This window comes from Astatotilapia calliptera, chromosome 11 (assembly GCF_964374335.1).
Source record: "Astatotilapia calliptera chromosome 11, fAstCal68.1, whole genome shotgun sequence".
NCBI classification, from domain to species: Eukaryota; Metazoa; Chordata; class Actinopteri; order Cichliformes; family Cichlidae; genus Astatotilapia; species Astatotilapia calliptera.
The window spans coordinates 22115160-22132115 of NC_137432.1; the positions used below are offsets into that span (position 1 = coordinate 22115160).

Genomic DNA, 16956 nt, shown 5'->3' on the forward strand with positions numbered 1-16956 from the left:
TTGCTTTCTTAACCTTTATTTGAATATAAAACATTAACAGTTACAAAGCAGCAATTCCTCTAAAAAAAAAATAGAAACAAAATTACATTTTAAGTGAATTCCACAGAAACTTCGCAAATGAAAATTAACATTTGCGCAGCATTTCCCAGGCTTTAACTGCTCAGGTACTTTGGTCCTCCAACTCAATCCAAGATGCTGAACTGAGTCATAACAGTATAAATATTAAAGATTTTACCCAAAACTATTCCAGACAGTGATGATCCCATCGTCAGAGGCATAAAACCAGTGCATAGACAAACGAACAAAGAGGACTGGTCATTGAATTTACTTTAGCCTGTTTAAAAAAAAAGAATGCAGCCATTTTTAATTCCAGTGTTCTCCTTACAAGTAAAAATATCTATCTCAAAGGTCACTTTTTCTACTTACACAAAAAGGCTCTTTAGAAACCAAATCTGCCACTTAGCTAAGCAGGAAAAGTACACATTAATCAACTTGTATCCACCAACATTGAGTAAGCCAAAAAAGAAAAATAATATCAGTTTTACCGTTTACATCTGCACCCCACAAATGTCAAAAATCTCTTGTGGGAAGGACAGTCACAAGTGACAGCCAATCAGAATTCAGACTTTATACATTTAGGTTTAAGCCACAGGAGCCACTGTCTGAATCTGCATGGGAGGAGTGATGATCTAAGGCACCAGTGTTTAATCCAGAACTCAAGATTATGGACTATGGGTTATTTGTCACTGTGTCCCATCTGTCTGTTGACAAGCATGTGGTAGACCCCCTTCTTTGCCAGCAGCTGCTGATGTGTCCCCTGCTCCACCACGACTCCTCCCTGGAATACAGCAATGCGGTCTGCGTTCTGGATGGTGGACAGACGGTGGGCCACGACAATGCACGTCCTGCCCTTGCTGGCCTGGTCCAGAGCTTCCTGCACCACCTACAGAGAGAGCATGGTCTTATAAGAGCTCCTACTATGAATGTTTTCAGCACTAAAGATGGTTTCAGTTTAAACCAGAGCTGTCATCTTTATCAACATGGCTACTTTCCTGTATTCCTCCCATCCTCAAGTTTAATGTGAACTCTCTCAGCCCAACATTTCCCATTTTCTTGTGTGTGGATTTTAGCTGCAGCAGTCGTTTGTATGAGCTGGTGACTTTACTCACCATTTACTTAATCTCCCTGACAAGCATTACAGGTGAAAATGGAAAGATGTGCTCACCTTCTCGCTCTCAGTGTCCAGCGCAGAAGTGGCCTCATCCAGCAGCAGCAGTTTGGGGTTGCGGAGGATGGCTCGGGCTATGGCTATTCGCTGCTTCTGACCACCTGACAGCTGTGTCCCCTTATCACCTGCCTGCGTGTCATATTTCTGCTCATGGAAAAAACAAACACAAAACAATGAGAGGGCATAGTTGTGTTACTATAGATGGTCAAAACTATACAAAGTATGGATCCAATCACTCCTCACAGCTGACAAATTTCTTAAAAAGTATACTTTGAGGTTTAATAATAATAATAATAATAATAATAATAATAATAATAATAATAGCTACATTTATTGCCAAGTTAATAAAATGCTGGCAGGAAATCATTTTCACATGTACAATAACACATTCATCTTCAGCTGGCCTCCTGCATGATTACCATTCACATTTGTTGACTCATAAGGCTTAATGATACAAGCCCTCCAGTAATCAGTACCGATTCCTCTGGTGTCTTGAATGGGAGAGGAGGTAAACCACTTCACTGGGATTGTCAGGTGGTCACTGTCCTCAGTGTTACATTGATTTTATGCCCATGACACGTAATGTGCCCCCTTCTGCTATCACCCCTTAATGTCCCAGCCTAGCTGTACTCCTGTCCGCAACCAGCTGCTGCTTCGTTCAGCACTCTCAGAGTGACTTGACTGCTCGTTGAAAGGCCTGCCCTCACACCCCCACTCTCTGTAGGACCTTAGTTGTAGATTTAGCAATAAACCCTTTACACCCGACCTCCACAGGATCCACCTTACTACACCAATTGTGTTCTGTCTGAGCTGCCATTTCCATCCCAGTTATGCTTTTCAACCTGCAGGTGGAAAAATAAAGCACCACCAAGTTTGTTTATCACAGCAGTAAAAACACTGATCAAAGGTTTTTCAACAAAGGTTTTTCACAAAGGCCTCTTTAGGAGACTTGCATTGTTGCTGTAATTACCTTTGTACACCATTTCACAATTTTTAATTTTAGCTGACTTATGGTCCCCTTTACAGCATCTCCATCTGACCTATGAAGCCTTATCTTTACATCATCTTAAAGAAACCTGGGGGCAATCACACCAACCTTTCATCTACAGCTTTATCATGACAAAATATTTCAGGTCCATGAGAGTGGAATAAATGTTACTAAACCCAACCTCGTCCATCTTGGGGTTAATGTAGTTGAGCAGAAACAGAAAGGCACGAGACCTTTACAAAAGGATGGAGCTCTATTCAATGCCAAATAACAACAGTTGCCTCAAAGCACTTTATATTGTAAGGTAAAGACCCTACAATAATACAATACAGGGCAGAAAGAATTACTCAAAGATGACTCGATAGTGACAGCAACCACAACAGTTTGTATAGTGCTTTTTGATTAGTGCTTTATACTTTTAAACTAATGTTTGAAGATTTTAAATTAGTGGCAAGATCCCAGATCTCTCAAAAACCACAGACCAGCATCTAGTCTACATTTCATCAGCAAAATGCTTTGAAACCACCACATTACTATCAGGTTTCAGTCTGCCTCCTGATCAGAGCACTTTAAAGTCTCAGCACTGACCAGTTAACTGCTTGTCAAATACAAGCAGCAAATTCAACATTTTAAAGGACGTAAAAAGCAAAAGAAATGCCATCTGAGCGATCTGGACGACGAGTCTTAAACACTGTATCGAAGACATTTCGGAAGTTTCAAAGTTAAATTGATCTTCGTTTGTTTCTAATGTGAAACCATCACATCAAAAACCAGCAGTACTGAGAGAGCATAAAACAACAAAAAACAAACTTGAAGTGTATAGTTAGCTCCAGGCAATAAATCAATGATTTCTTGTAGTCATCTATTATCTTATCGGCAGCAGTGTTGCCTCTTACGGTTACATTTTTTTTTAATCTTCTTTAGATGTTTATCATCATTTTATCATCATGCGATGTGATAAAAATCTATGGAGTAGGTGACACTCATAGGGATCATTTTATAGCAGCCATCAAGTGTTGGTGTGCACAGCCTGAATCAGAAACAGCATAAAGTTGAGACTCATTCTAAGGCTTTAGGTTTTGAGGGCAACACAAAGACATCCTGGCTGCACTAAACTTCCCTCACAGTAAAACCCTGTGGTAGCTGGGCAGAGGCAGCTCTAGGCAGCTTTGTGACGCATTAAAAACAAAGCTGACATCAGAGTCCATCTTTGTTTAGATTCAGTGTTTCAGCCTCCTTTCTTGCTGTAACCCTGAGTCTGCTTTTTTTGACCACCTCTTTATCCACCCAGTCTGTTTTACTGACACTGGATTTGACCCTTATCTTTACATGGAATCTTCTATAAAATAGTATAATGACATTACCAGTGGCAAACCCTCTATGAAGTTGTGAATGTTGGCTGCTTTGGCCGCTGCCTCTATCTCGTCCATGCTGACTTTGCGGCTGTTGTCTCCATAGGCAATGTTTTCAGCCAAAGAGCAGTCGAACAGCACGGGCTCCTGGGAGACGATGCCTATCTGGGACCTCAACCAGTGAATGTTCAAGTTTTTGGCATCAGATTTGTCCAACACCTGAAGGAGAAAGAGTAGCACAAATAGGCTTGCATGCTTTGGCACCTGGACGATCATTCATTTGATTGCGCAACATCGTTTTAATCACCAAGCCCTGAAGGAAATGTCTGATTTGTTAATGGCTAAAAGCTTGTTTAGCTGAAGAACTTGTCACTTCTTATTTAAAAGTTAACATTGGTTTTACATTAATTCTGAATCAATGCAGAAATTCAGTTAATGAGTTATTTTGCCAGAGACTTTTTTTTGTTTTTTTAAAGTGACAAACACAAATGTACTAGAAAACCTGCAATGTGCACATGATGTTCAAAAACACCAACAGGACACGAGACAACAGGCACACTATTCATTTCCCTCCCAACCAGATAAATGTTTATGCAGTAATCCAGATAAGAGCTCCTGTTACATGGACTTCATATCAGCACTGGAAAGCACTGGCCAGCTAATCATTACCCAACTGTCAGTAGGTGATGAGGCATCAGTGTGAGGTAGTGCACAGAGCGTGGGCGTGCAGTTGTTTTCTCACCACTTTCCCATCCAGCGGGTCATAGAACCTCTCCAGCAGCTGGACGGTGGTGCTCTTCCCACAGCCGCTGCTTCCCACCAAGGCCAGAGTTTCTCCCTTCTTTACACTCAGATTCAGCCCTTGCAGGATGGGTACATCAGGACGTGAAGGATAATTAAACTTGACCCTCTCAAAGGTCACATTACCATCAAACTGGTCCTGGAAGAAAAGAAAGAGTTAGATATGTGGTAAAATATCACTTTTCTAAAGCCGTGTTTGCGTCACGTACCGGACAGTCTCCGTCCTTTGACAGATTATCAATGGCAGGCTCCTTGTTTAACAGCATCATGATGTGGGCAGCAGACAGTTTGGCCTTCGCGTAGTTTGGAGCGAAGGAGTTGACTTGACCGACAGCCATGGCACCAAACAGAACGGCTGAAATCACACTGGGAGAGGAAAGTTAAACACATTAGCTTCGCTGTCAGTGGGGTGTGAAACAGGATTACATAAGGCTAAGCTAACACGAACCTACGACATCTGTGTGCCCAGCATGTTTGTAATTACTGATAATCTTAAAGATGAGTTTGCGCTGTTCGGTCCCGCCGATAATGATGAACCGACTGACGAGTTTATGCCTACAACAGCTGTAGTCAGAAGTTTGCATTTACTCATCGTGGGCATGAATTTAATGGTAATTTTGTGGCCTTTAATGTTGCATCACCACTTCGCCAAGAACTGGAAGAAGACCCAAACCATTAGCCTGAGATGAGAGGGAGCTGGTTAAAGTGTTCAAGAACAACCCAGGAACCACGAAGTCCGAAGCCTGCCATGAACTGGAAACTGCTGGAACACCAGTATCACTGTCCAGTTAGATGTGTTTTACATCACTATTGACTGAGAGGGTGCCAAAGCCTGTGCTCAAAAGTCAATCCTTTGAGCTCGACTGAAAATGGCAGACGCCCATGTGGACAAGCAAATGTCTCCTGGAGAAAAGTTTTCTAGTCAGACGAGAAGATTTGTCGTGGTGGGTAAACGGCTCAAAACGTTGGAAGCGTAAAGTTGAGGCTTTCAAACCCAAAAACAATGTATTAGCACCGAACCAGTGTGGTGGTGGTACCATCATGCTCCAGGGCTGTTCTGGCAGTGACAGCATTGATATTGCATAAATTGGCTGGAATAATGAATAAGAAGCAGAACCACCTCCACCTTCTTCAACTCTACCTCAAATCAACAACTATATGATTGACCAGGACAATAATGCCAAACACAGATTAAAACTGGTTTAGAATGGATAAAACAGGCTAACATTAAATTAATGACAAGACTGTCCCAAAGCACAAACCTCAGTCCTATTGAAAACTTGTGGATTATTTTTGCTTTCCTGGCACAGACCTGAATTTAGGCAAACTAAAATGGGCTCTACCAATCCTGCCAAGGAGTGATTAAATGATGCCAGAGGCTCGTTTCTAAGGCACATTTAACCAAACATTAGTGGGGTTGTTTGTATATATTGGAGCCTGTGTGGATCCAAAATTCACTTTACTACAGTAACGCTGTACAATCATTCCATCCTGGAGAGTGGGAAAAAGCTCAGAGACATTAAATCAGCCTCAGTTGGGTGTACAGTGTTCATTAAGAGGTAAAGAGTTAATATTTTCTTCTTTTATGGACGCTGAGGCTTCGGTTTGCCATGAACTTTGGACTTCCCAGTTTATGCAACACAATATAAATGAAAGCAGTGGCTCCTCCCAGCAAAAGAGGGTCTGATGTATTACCACAAGTATCTGTCACAGTGTACATTTGAAAGCCACCCACGCTGAGGCTCTTCAACTGCTTCTGACTAAGATAATGATTAACAGCCACATGAAAAGGTTCTGTCCATCAGAAATGCTTTGTTTGGATGTTACCCGCCACGCAAACTGTCAGGCTGCCTGTTAATCTCCTCATGAAGATACAAGCCAATGTCTCAGTTCACTCACAGGAAGACCCCTTCGACACTCATCCTTCCAGCTATAATGAGCCAAGCACCAAAACGGAAACAGGCCGCATAAGCGAAATAGATCATCGCCTGGGAAAAGGAGAAGGTGAGGCCGTAGATGTGTGCCATTTTCTTTGAGTTTCTGTAAAAACATGAGAAAGGTGGCATCAGAACTTAAAGAGCGTATAATTGAGCAATCAGGTCCCTGTGGTACAAATTATCGTACTTGTAGGGCACATCGAGGTTCTCCTGATACAAAGCTTCAAACTTTTCCTCTCTTGTGAGGCAGACCACGGTGCGGATGTTCTCGATGGCCTCTGTGGCAATCTGAAGAGACGCAATGCAAATATCTCATGAGTTCAGAGTTTCAACAGACTGAGCCGTGAGGAATTTTTACTTTCACTCTGGCACATCTCGCACCCAATCCTCACCTTTCCAGCCTTCTCCAGCTCCTTCTTGTCTTCAGCAGCGTGTCCGGCGAGCATCTTCATCTCAATGGCTCCAGCCACTGCAATGATGGGCACCAGAGACAGGAGCAGCAGAGTCAGCTCCCAGCCGTACACAAAACCCAAGATCAAACCGGTGCCCATGTTGGCGAAGTTCTGAGCGAGCGTGGCCATACGCACGCCTGCGGCCTAAATGGATGATTTGACACTTTAGTGTGAGCCTTTGGTAACCTTTGGCCAGCTGTTGTTGAAGCTTACCCCCTGCACTTGGGCTGCATCTGTGGCCAGTCTCGTAGTGAGCGCACCAACACTGTTTTTTGGTTGGTCAAACCAGCCCAGATCCTGCAAAGGAGATTTGAAAGAAGCACTGAAGGACCTGACCAGCTTTTATTATGGCTGCCATGTAGATAATTGGTTCACTTTAGCCACCAAGAAAAATGTATTTTTCAACAACATCCTCCCTGCTCTCTCATTTGACTTTGTCACTTACATACCTGCCTCATCATGGACTTAAAGGCCCTCAGTCTCAGTGTCAAGGTGAGGACCTCTCCAGATTTACCAAAACAGAAACCCTGTTTAAAAAAAATAAAATTAAAAAATAAATAAATAAATAAAAAACCCACACAACCCCCCCCCAAAAAAAAAATTAGCACACGTGTCACATCATCCGCATGTGTTGTCACATCAGCATTCTTTCAACTTGTGTGCACTCTCCTAAAGTTTGACAGGGACCTGTGTGACCATTTCCCTTTCATTTTTAACCTTTTTATTTACATTACTTACTAGCAGGATATAACAGAGTTTACCAAGGTTTACCACAAACCCTCTTCCATCAACCGCGTGCGTTTGCATACCTGTAGAAACATGGTGACAAAGGAAACTGCTCCAATAGCAGCAAACATGAGGGAAAAGAAAACTGATCTTTGTCTGACAATGTCTTGGTCCGGTTCTGCAAACACCTGAGGGGAGATAAAAAGATGAAGCTTTCTACAGCTGCTGAAAACACCTCCATTCAGCATGAACATGTTATCAAGAGTAACCTACATTGATGATCTTTGAGAAGACGACGGCAAACGCAGGCTGCATTGCACCATTGATAATGGCACAAAGGGTCCCCAGCAGAATGTATGGCAGCTCTGAAGTGTTCAGAGTCATCACTTTGAGGAATGACACAGGGGGAACGTCTTCATCCTGCAGACAGGAGGAAAGATTAAAAAGGCTTCTAATGCAAGTGATGAATGAATGGTGTGTATAAGTAAATTCTCAGCATGAAAACGATCCCAAACACATTGCTAATGCAGTAAAAGTATAGTTGATAGAAACATACAATAGATCATAATCAGTCTAGGAGCCCAAACCAACATTATCGAATCAATGTGGGATCATCTTGACAGAACAAAAGGCATCAAACATCCAAAGAAGAGTTTTGAATGTCCTTCAAGAAGCCTGGAGAACGTTTCCTGAAGACTACTTAAAGAAACTGCCTAAGAGAATAAATTGCAGCCCCATGTCTTAAAATAAATAGTACTGTATAATTCAATTATTAGTTTCCAGAAAAAGTAAGAGGTGTGAACACTCATCCAAGTGAAAATAACAATAATAATTTTTTTTTTTTTAAAAACATCTTAGACTAAGAATCATATTTTCTTCACATTCCTTTATTGATAGAAGGATTTAGGTGTTTGCTCACCTCCAAGTTATCACTAGTCAACTTTTTCTTTTCCTCTTTGTCCCCTTCTGAAGTTTTAAAGGATGCACCTTTTGTGCTCTTCCTCTTGAAGAGAGAAGACTCCGACAACGACCTGACTCCTGGGCTTCTCTCATCTGCAGATGGCTCATGCTCCTCCTCCGGATTTTTCTGAAACGTCTTCAAGAGGAAAACCACAAATGCAAAACAAACAAATAAAGAGTGGGTGCTGTGGAAGTTCCCATCTGCTAAAACTGCCTGTGTGCAAATATTACCTGCATGGAGACCAGTGTTTGGTAGACTCCCTTTCCTTCCATCAGCTCGCTGTGAGTTCCCACCTCTACAACCTTGCCATCTTTGAAGCCGGCAATAACATCAGCGTTTCTGATTGTTGAAAGGCGGTGAGCCACGATTAGTGTGGTTCGACCCAACCGGACCTGCACACGGGCGAGTTTGTGTGTTACACTGAGTTAAATGTTACTAGCATGCTGCTCTGATGTGAGGTACACAAGCATTTAACATAAACTGTTAAATTATTGCAGGAGGGTAGGTTTATGTGCACTGTGGCTCAAATCCACCATCCATGCAGGAGACATTTATACAAGACTATGAATCAAGTCAGATCGGACGGATTGCTCCTCTGGACATGAGTTAACATTTCTGCTCTGTCTCTATTTATTTTTATTTTTTTACAGTAGCCTTGAAACAAGAATTAAGTAACCGTTGAACCGTACCTTATCAAGCGCCGCCTGCACAATGGTCTCACTCTCAGCATCGAGCGCAGATGTGGCTTCATCCAACAGGAGGATTTTGGGGTTGCGGACTAAAGCTCGGGCGATGGCGATCCTCTGCTTTTGTCCTCCGCTCATCTGAGTCCCCCGATCTCCCACCAGAGTCCCAAACTTCTGCTCAACACAGAGAGTCCAATGATTAGCAAGTGGAGATCAATCATTTACAGGGACAGAGGAATTGTAAGTGTTGCCCTACATCGGGTAGCTTCATAATGAAGTCATAAGCGTTTGCTTCCTTGGCAGCTTGTTCAATCTCCTCCTGCGTCACGTCGGTTCGGCCATATCGGATGTTCTCTGTGATGGTGGTGGCGAAGAGGATGGGCTCCTGGCTCACCACCCCGATCATCTCCCTCAGGTGTCGGACGTTAAGAGAACGAAGATCGTGACCGTCAACAAACACCTACATGGACACACGACACTCAGTTTACACCGTTGTGTAGATTCGCTGTTTCCATTTACTGGTTTATGCAGAGCCCTTTATACACAGAAGCCATTTAACAAAAAAATAAATAAAAAAATTCCACACAAATCAGTTTACTGTATTTAAGTAAACAGACTCAATTTTCATAAGGAGTGTCCAAAATAAACAAAGTTCTTTAAAAGAAATCCACTTTACATCTACTTTCAGCTTTAAGTTGTTAAAATTAAAAAAGACAAAAATAAATATAAAAGGTCTGATTTCTGAACGGTTAAGTCTACACAGGACTGATCTGATTTGTACATCTTGTACTTCAAAGTACTTGAGGTCCCACTTACGTTTCCTTCCTGAGGATCGTAGAACCGCTGCAGCAGCTGGATTGTGGTACTTTTACCACAGCCACTGCTTCCCACCAAGGCAAAGGTCTGCCCCCTCTTCACAGTCAAGTTCAGGCCATTTAACACCTACAGACAACATGAGTTTGGGGATATAAAAATGTCCGCATGCCATTTTAGCACTTTAAATTTGAGTATACAGCAGCTATGAGAACACACTTTGATATCAGCCCTGGAGGGGTAGCTGAAGTGGACGTTCTTGAACTCGATGTCTCCTTTGATGCATTCAGGTTTGTAGCCAGCCTCTGAATAGCTGTCGATACTGGGGACCTGTCGAGAAGAGAATCAAATACGGCAGATTTCACTTCTAAGAGGCCAAACTAATACAGCAGAACAGGGCTTATTCTTTTCATAACCTCAAAGAAACAATGGGAGGAAATGCTGTTAGCCCTTCAGTTTCAGCTGAGCACATTTAGAAAGCACAATGTTTATTTTCACAGTGCTTTGCGTTTTCACTGCATCTCCTGTTGCACAGCTCTGTTATTCTCCCTTTTGCCTTGCAACTTACAAAAGCTGAGCTGTGTTTTGGCAGAATTTGACACTTATGTCTCACCTGGAAGCCTCATCCTTTACACTTCACCCTTGAACATAAGAATAAGTAGTAGCCACAATACAAGAAATGATTTCAGTGTGAACACAGGTAAAACAGAAGTGACTTTCAAAGGCTTAATACCCTCCCCTTCAAGTCTGGAGCAAGGAACATGTTTCAGAGAAGATCCCATTTGTTTTGCTCGAGGTTGTGTGCATTTCTGTTTCTGTGCAAACAAAAGTGCTGCTCAGCCTGCAGTTTCTCAGATGGGGCCATCCTTTATCTGCATTTCTAAACTAGCATGAGTCTGTAGTCATACACAGAGACAAACACGTGCAACAAGCTAAACAAAGCCACATCCCAGAATAGCAACAGGCAGGAGTTGACCCTGCAAGCCATCCTTCAAGTGGCTCAGTTAAACAGACTGGTTATGCTCCAAGCTTCTGTGGCCATAGGAGCCCCTTTTAAATTCTACTAAAGCTGATTTCACAAAACACTATCCACCATCTTCACAGTGTCTGCAAAACTCATGATCATACTCAAGTTTTAATTACTTTTTGGAAATGAGTCTGATTCAGCGAGTGGAAGAGATTTACAAGAACCACAGCTGTGCAACGTCAACTGAATGACCTGCGGTGTCTTCAAACAGCAGGAGCTCCAATTACAGCAAAATCCAGCTCCAGGTTGCTGGCAGCATCAAAGCAGCTCACCGGAGCGCCACCGTAAAGCAGCATGTTTGGTAATACAAAGTGACAACAGGGCAACAACACGAATGGGTGGAAAAAAAAGAAAGAAAAGTAAGCGTTGAGTGGAAAACATTGCACTTCTTACGTGATCAATGATGTTGTACACTTTATATGCAGCTCCCCTAGCACTCGCAAAGGTCTGGATGTTGGGAGAGGTCTGTCCCAGTGAGAAAGCGCCAATGAGCACAGAAAAGAAGACCTTTTTTTTAAAAAAAAAAAGAAAAAGAAAAAGTGCACTGGTGTTAGCCACAGCAAAAACCTCCAAGTCACATGCATGTTTATTGTACAAACTAACAGGTGACAAATCTACTCACAGTGAGTACGGTTCCAATCGTGTACTCTTCACTCAGGACGAGTGTACTGCCATACCAGAAGGCCAGAGCATAGGACAGGTAAATAAAGAGGAAGGTGACACCCATGGAAAGGTTAGCAGAGATCGCCTTCTTTATTCCCATCCTCTTAGCATCCTCTAGGTTCTTATGATATCTAGAGTGCAACACAAAGAGCACAGTTAGGGGCAAATATAGTATAAAATACATTTTTAAACTGCACAAACAGTGGATTTCTGCCAAGACCGACCACATCTGCACAAATAATGCCATTTGAGGCGGTTGATAACAGTTAAAGACATGACACCTCTTAATCTCCTTCTCTTGACCACTGAAGGCAAACACAGTCCTGATTGAAGAGATCACCTCCTCGGCTACAGCACCGGCTTTAGCATATGCAGTCTGCTCTTTACTGGTGAACGATGTGAGCACCTGTACACAGACAAAAGGTGGTGATGCATACAGAGCCCAGGGTGTTTTAAGCATCAGAAACACAGGGATAAACTTCTGCAGCAGCTTACCATACTGAAAAGAGCAGCAGAAATGCCAAGCACGGGGCTCACAGCCAGGATGACCAGAGTGAGCTTCCAGCCTTTGCTCAAGCCGATGATAAAAGACACAACAAAGCTGGTGAAACCCTGGATCAGCATCCCCACCTTGTCTCCGATACCTTCTTGGATCTTATAGACATCACTGCACATGCACATATAAACATCAAGCTCCAGTTTTGAAAAGTCAGATACTTTGAAATACAAGTGACAGACACACTCATCTCCATAACGCAATTTATTCAAAGTGTCCTTCAGTTTCAGAAAGTTAGAGATCTGCATAGCTGCTGATTATACTTCTAGCACATTTAATTAACACACAGCACTGTGGGACCTTTAAAAATCACACACTTCTCATCTGTTACCCACTCTGTGAGACGCGTGTTGAGCTCTCCCGTCTCATTGACGTCAAACCAGCCAATGTCTTGCCGCATGATTTGGTGGAAAAACAGGATGCGGATGCGTTTGACCTGCCGACCGGCTGCCAGAGCCCAGAGGGCCACCTGTAGGTAGGCTGCAACCAGGACCCCAGCTCCCATGATGGAGAAGTATATGGCATGGCTGGGAGAGGACAAGTGACAGATGCGGTCTGATAAATCTGTTTCAGTCAGTCTCTCCGCCTGATGAGGCAGCTATGAGGTGTCAGGCTGTGAGGTCTTACCCAGTCATTTCCTCTTCTAAGGTGCTGTTTGTGGAATCTGAGGACACAGGAAGGAAGAACAAAAGAGTCATTTTACTCCTTAATGATTATTGCTGTGCTACCCATGTGCACACTAGCCTGCATCTGAAACTCACTGAGGAAAGCCTGCTGTATGAAGCTGTCCGTCATGTCGCCGAAGACAATGCACATGAGTGGAAGCACTACGCCGTTTGCCATTGACATCACTGTCCCAGCTATAATCATTAAGACATCCCAGCGGTCTGCAAACCTAAACTGCACACAGAAAAAAATAATAATAATTTGAGTGGGAAAAAGTTAAACTCAAAGCGGCTTTCATCTCCTCGCTGCAGGAGTCTGGTGGAGTTCACTGAAACAACGGGAGGATGTGCCTCACTCCCATCCTCTCCCGACTTCCCCGTTCAGCACACACACCTTGCTGTTATGCTTGTAGGAATTTCCAGTCTTACAAGGATAACTATAAACAGTCAAACCAACTTATAACACTGCTGCTTCCATTTTGTCTTCACATGTACACACGCACACTCCAATAAAGAAAAATAATTTGCACACCAGAAAATAAAAAAAGATAAAAATGAGCCTTGAAAAGAAATAAGTGTATAACCCGTTTTTTTCTGGCAGCAGGTGATTAGTATGAAGATGAACCTACCACTTTGATGGGGCTAACCATGGGCATCTTAGGAGGCTTCTCCTTTTTCTTCTTCTTCAAGTCATCTTTTTCAGTCTCCCTGGAGAATTCATAAATGGCATGATGTCAAATATTTCCCAAGCACCGATAAAAAAAAAAAAAAACTTTAGGAGTTTGACTCAAGTCACATAATTAGTAGAAAGGCGATTTAGAATTTAGAGTCTTCTTTTTTTTTTTTTTTTTTTTACCCCGTATTTCCATTTTGTTGGGGTTTGGCTGCGGACATTTCCATCTGCTCCCTCTCCATGGCTGGGTCCTGTCAAAATAAAAGCCATCCCATAAACATGCCTTTGCCCTTTGGAATACGTTAAACCTGCAATAAAACACAGTCTGCAAAGTTAATCCTTTACAAAACTGAAATTTGAGGAATTTGAGGGGTGGAAAAAGTCAAAGTAGAGTAAGTCCGTGAAAACCAGGGTGTAGATATTCTGCCTGTTGGATGGATTTGGAAGAAGAACAAAAATGCCCCCCAACAACAGTTAGTCTTCTTTAACCTCCTAGGACCTGGCATCCACATATGTGGACATCACATTTTTGGCCTGATATCCACTTACGAGGACATTATACTGCTACTGTTCTATCAAAAATTTAAACGAATATCCTCATATGTGGCGCTCATTTAAAAAACAAAAACAAAATTTAGGTAAAAAAAAAAAAAAAATCTGGTAATTGTTTGTTTTAACAATCATCGGGCCCCAATTAGCCAAAATATCAAAGAGAAATTAAAAATGTATGCGTGGAAGAGTTCGGGTCTTAGGAGGTTAAATATTGAAATGATATAATTTCCTTTAAGGAAGTTGCGTAAAGTACAAGTAGAGCATTGTGGTAAAAGTATAAACCATTCACTTATCTCTATCTATGACATCACGCTCCATAATTTTAAATTTGTTTTACATTTCCTTTCAAGCAGCTTTGAAAATGGCAACAGTGTAAAGAGCTAAAACATTGAAAAAAAACATTTTACCATTTAAAAAAAATAAAAATAAAAATCACATGTTTTTAGACACCGACAGTTTTACACAGCTTTGGGGGGGAATTTCCCCCCGAAGCGGTTTTATTTCCAGCACCGTCACCACCGCCTCTGTCTCTGACGTGGTTCAAGTATAAAACCATCGTCGTAGCTCTCAGTCAAATAAAAGCTAAATAAAATGTGTAGAAAAGAGTACAGACCCACCGTTTTCCCCCGCTGCTGTTCTTCCCTGCTTCTCCTCTGCGGACAGAGGTGTCGACCACGCGCACAAACTCGCGCACACTTTTCCTCTTCTTCCTCCTCCTGCCTCACGCTCTCTGCTCCTCACGTGGCTTTAGGACGTCTAAATCGATGGGAGAACTGAAGTGTTATCCCCAGATCAGAGAAATGACTTATGAACGTATCTTTCCGGCCTGCTGTTTCATTTTAAAGGCCGGTTGTCAGAATACCGGACGGTCGGAGAGTGTCATGTTTGGAGAACATCCAATTATTGACCGCTGTCTATCGGCAGCTGTTAGGGGGCGTGGCTTCAGGTGCTGAAGTTTGTGGTAAATACCGTGATAAATAGTTTGTTTTATTGTATTTTTATTTATACCAAGTTAGTGTACAAACTGACAATGAAGGCTGTAAGAAGGGCAGTGATTTCTCTCCACTTTGCTGAGACCTTTTTAAAAAAAATTTTTATTTTAACGTTATTTTGTCTTTTGGGACAGACCAAAAGACAGTAGCCCTCTGGGAGGCGCTACAGGAGCCTCCGGACTAAGACCACCAGGTACCGGAACAGCTTCTTCCCCACAGCTGTCAGACTCCTGAACTCTGCCTCCTGACATCTGACCCACGTTAAACTCATGGACTGAACATACACACACACACAATGGACAACTGTACCCTCAAACACACAATAATAACATGGACTGAACCACCACTCACAACCACTAGCACTTTATATAGCCTCTGTAGAAATTATCCACACCCTCACTTATCTTAACTACGGAAGCGTAGAGCTGCCACCCAGGCAAAAGAAAAATACAAGTGTATCACGTTATAACGTGAAAGGTTTATTGTCCTAACAAGATACTTTTCCTGTTTGTACAATATACTTTTCACGTTTGAACAACATAATATCACGTTATTACAATATGCATAAATATCACGTTCGTACAATATAAATATTATATTGTAGGAACGTGATAATTATGTATATTGTAAAAAAAAAAGTATATTGTACAAACAGGAAAAGTATCTTGTTAGAACAATAAACCTTTCACGTTATAACGTGATACACTTGTATTTTTCTTTTGCCTGGGTGGCAGCTCTACGCTTCCGTACTTAACTGCACTACTGTATAGCTCTGTGTAAATAATCATTCTGTACATACGATAATTTTTAACCTTACAACTGTTTACAACTTGCATAGTTCCCATTTCTGTATAGCTGTATATCTCAGATTTCTGTAAAGTTATTTATTTCATATTCTGTATAGTTTTTCATATTTATATCCTGTCCATATCCTGTACATAGCTTGTACTCACTACAGCCTGTACATACTTATAGTTATAGAATATTCACAACATACTTCATACTGTGAACATTATAACATACCATAATAGACCCATTTCTGTAATATACTTACATATCTATATTATTGCTAATATATATTGTAATATATCTATATCACTAAAGCACTTCTGGATGGATGCAAACTGCATTTCGTTGCCCTGTACCTGTGCATGTGCAATGACAATAAAGTTGAATTCTATTCCATTCTATTCAAAGTTTCTTGTTACGATAAGATGAGATGCGATAAGATGTGGTATTTCTTTAAAAGGAGTGAACTTGGTGTAAACAACATGAAAGAATAAAACCATCCTGTCTTATATCAGTGGTTCACGGTTATGGTTGAGGTGATGGTGTAAAGTGTGGCAGTATTTTCTAGGTGACTTTGTGCTTCTTAGTAGCAACTAAACCGCAGATTCTCATGATGGATGCTCAGCCAACAAATCTGAAGCAGCTGTATGATGCTGTCATGTTGATATGGATTGAAATCTCTGAGGAATGTTTCCGGCACCTCGTTGAATCTCTGTCATGAAGAATTAAAGCTGTTCTGATTAACCACCTGCTTTATCTTGTGAACCTGAGACAAGTCAGGACAAGTTCCCCAAACTTCATATAAAGTAGTTAAAGTTACACTAGATACTGTAATAAAATGCTCCTTGGACTCTGATCATTTATTTTCCTGATAAAACACAGAAACACAGAAATTCTCTCTCAGTGGCATGGAATTATTTCAGGATAATAATACTCTAGTCTAATTCTTAGTTATCATTTCATGTGTGAATTTTGCCTTTATTTGTGCAGCTTATCATTTCTCATTTTATATTGTGGTTATATAAAGTCAGTAGCTATGTGTCAGAGTTCAGTATTCAGGACTGGTAAGTCACGGTATAATTTCACAAGAGACAC

At 41.7% G+C, this 16956-nt stretch overlaps 1 protein-coding gene across 2 annotated transcripts; it reads right to left on the minus strand.

Annotated features, from left to right (window-relative positions):
- On the minus strand, positions 1-14985 carry abcb4 (ATP-binding cassette, sub-family B (MDR/TAP), member 4). Of its 2 annotated transcripts, none has more exons than XM_026184020.2 (28): positions 14698-14985; positions 13712-13779; positions 13485-13563; positions 12952-13090; positions 12818-12854; positions 12526-12717; positions 12130-12301; positions 11916-12040; positions 11594-11765; positions 11365-11478; positions 10164-10274; positions 9948-10073; positions 9388-9591; positions 9135-9305; positions 8676-8837; positions 8404-8580; positions 7758-7904; positions 7568-7672; positions 7208-7285; positions 6972-7055; positions 6699-6902; positions 6494-6594; positions 6269-6409; positions 4579-4735; positions 4311-4508; positions 3581-3787; positions 1226-1372; positions 1-943 (listed from the first exon to the last, which is right to left on the minus strand). In XM_026184020.2, exons 2-28 carry the CDS (start codon positions 13768-13770, stop codon positions 737-739), a joined length of 3816 nt encoding a protein of 1271 aa, XP_026039805.2. In that variant the 5' UTR covers positions 13771-13779; positions 14698-14985; the 3' UTR covers positions 1-736. The 2 variants fall into 2 exon arrangements, with proteins under 2 accessions (XP_026039805.2, XP_026039806.2); XM_026184021.2 differs by having other exon boundaries at positions 14694-14945.
- Between the last annotated feature and the right edge of the window lie 1971 nt (positions 14986-16956).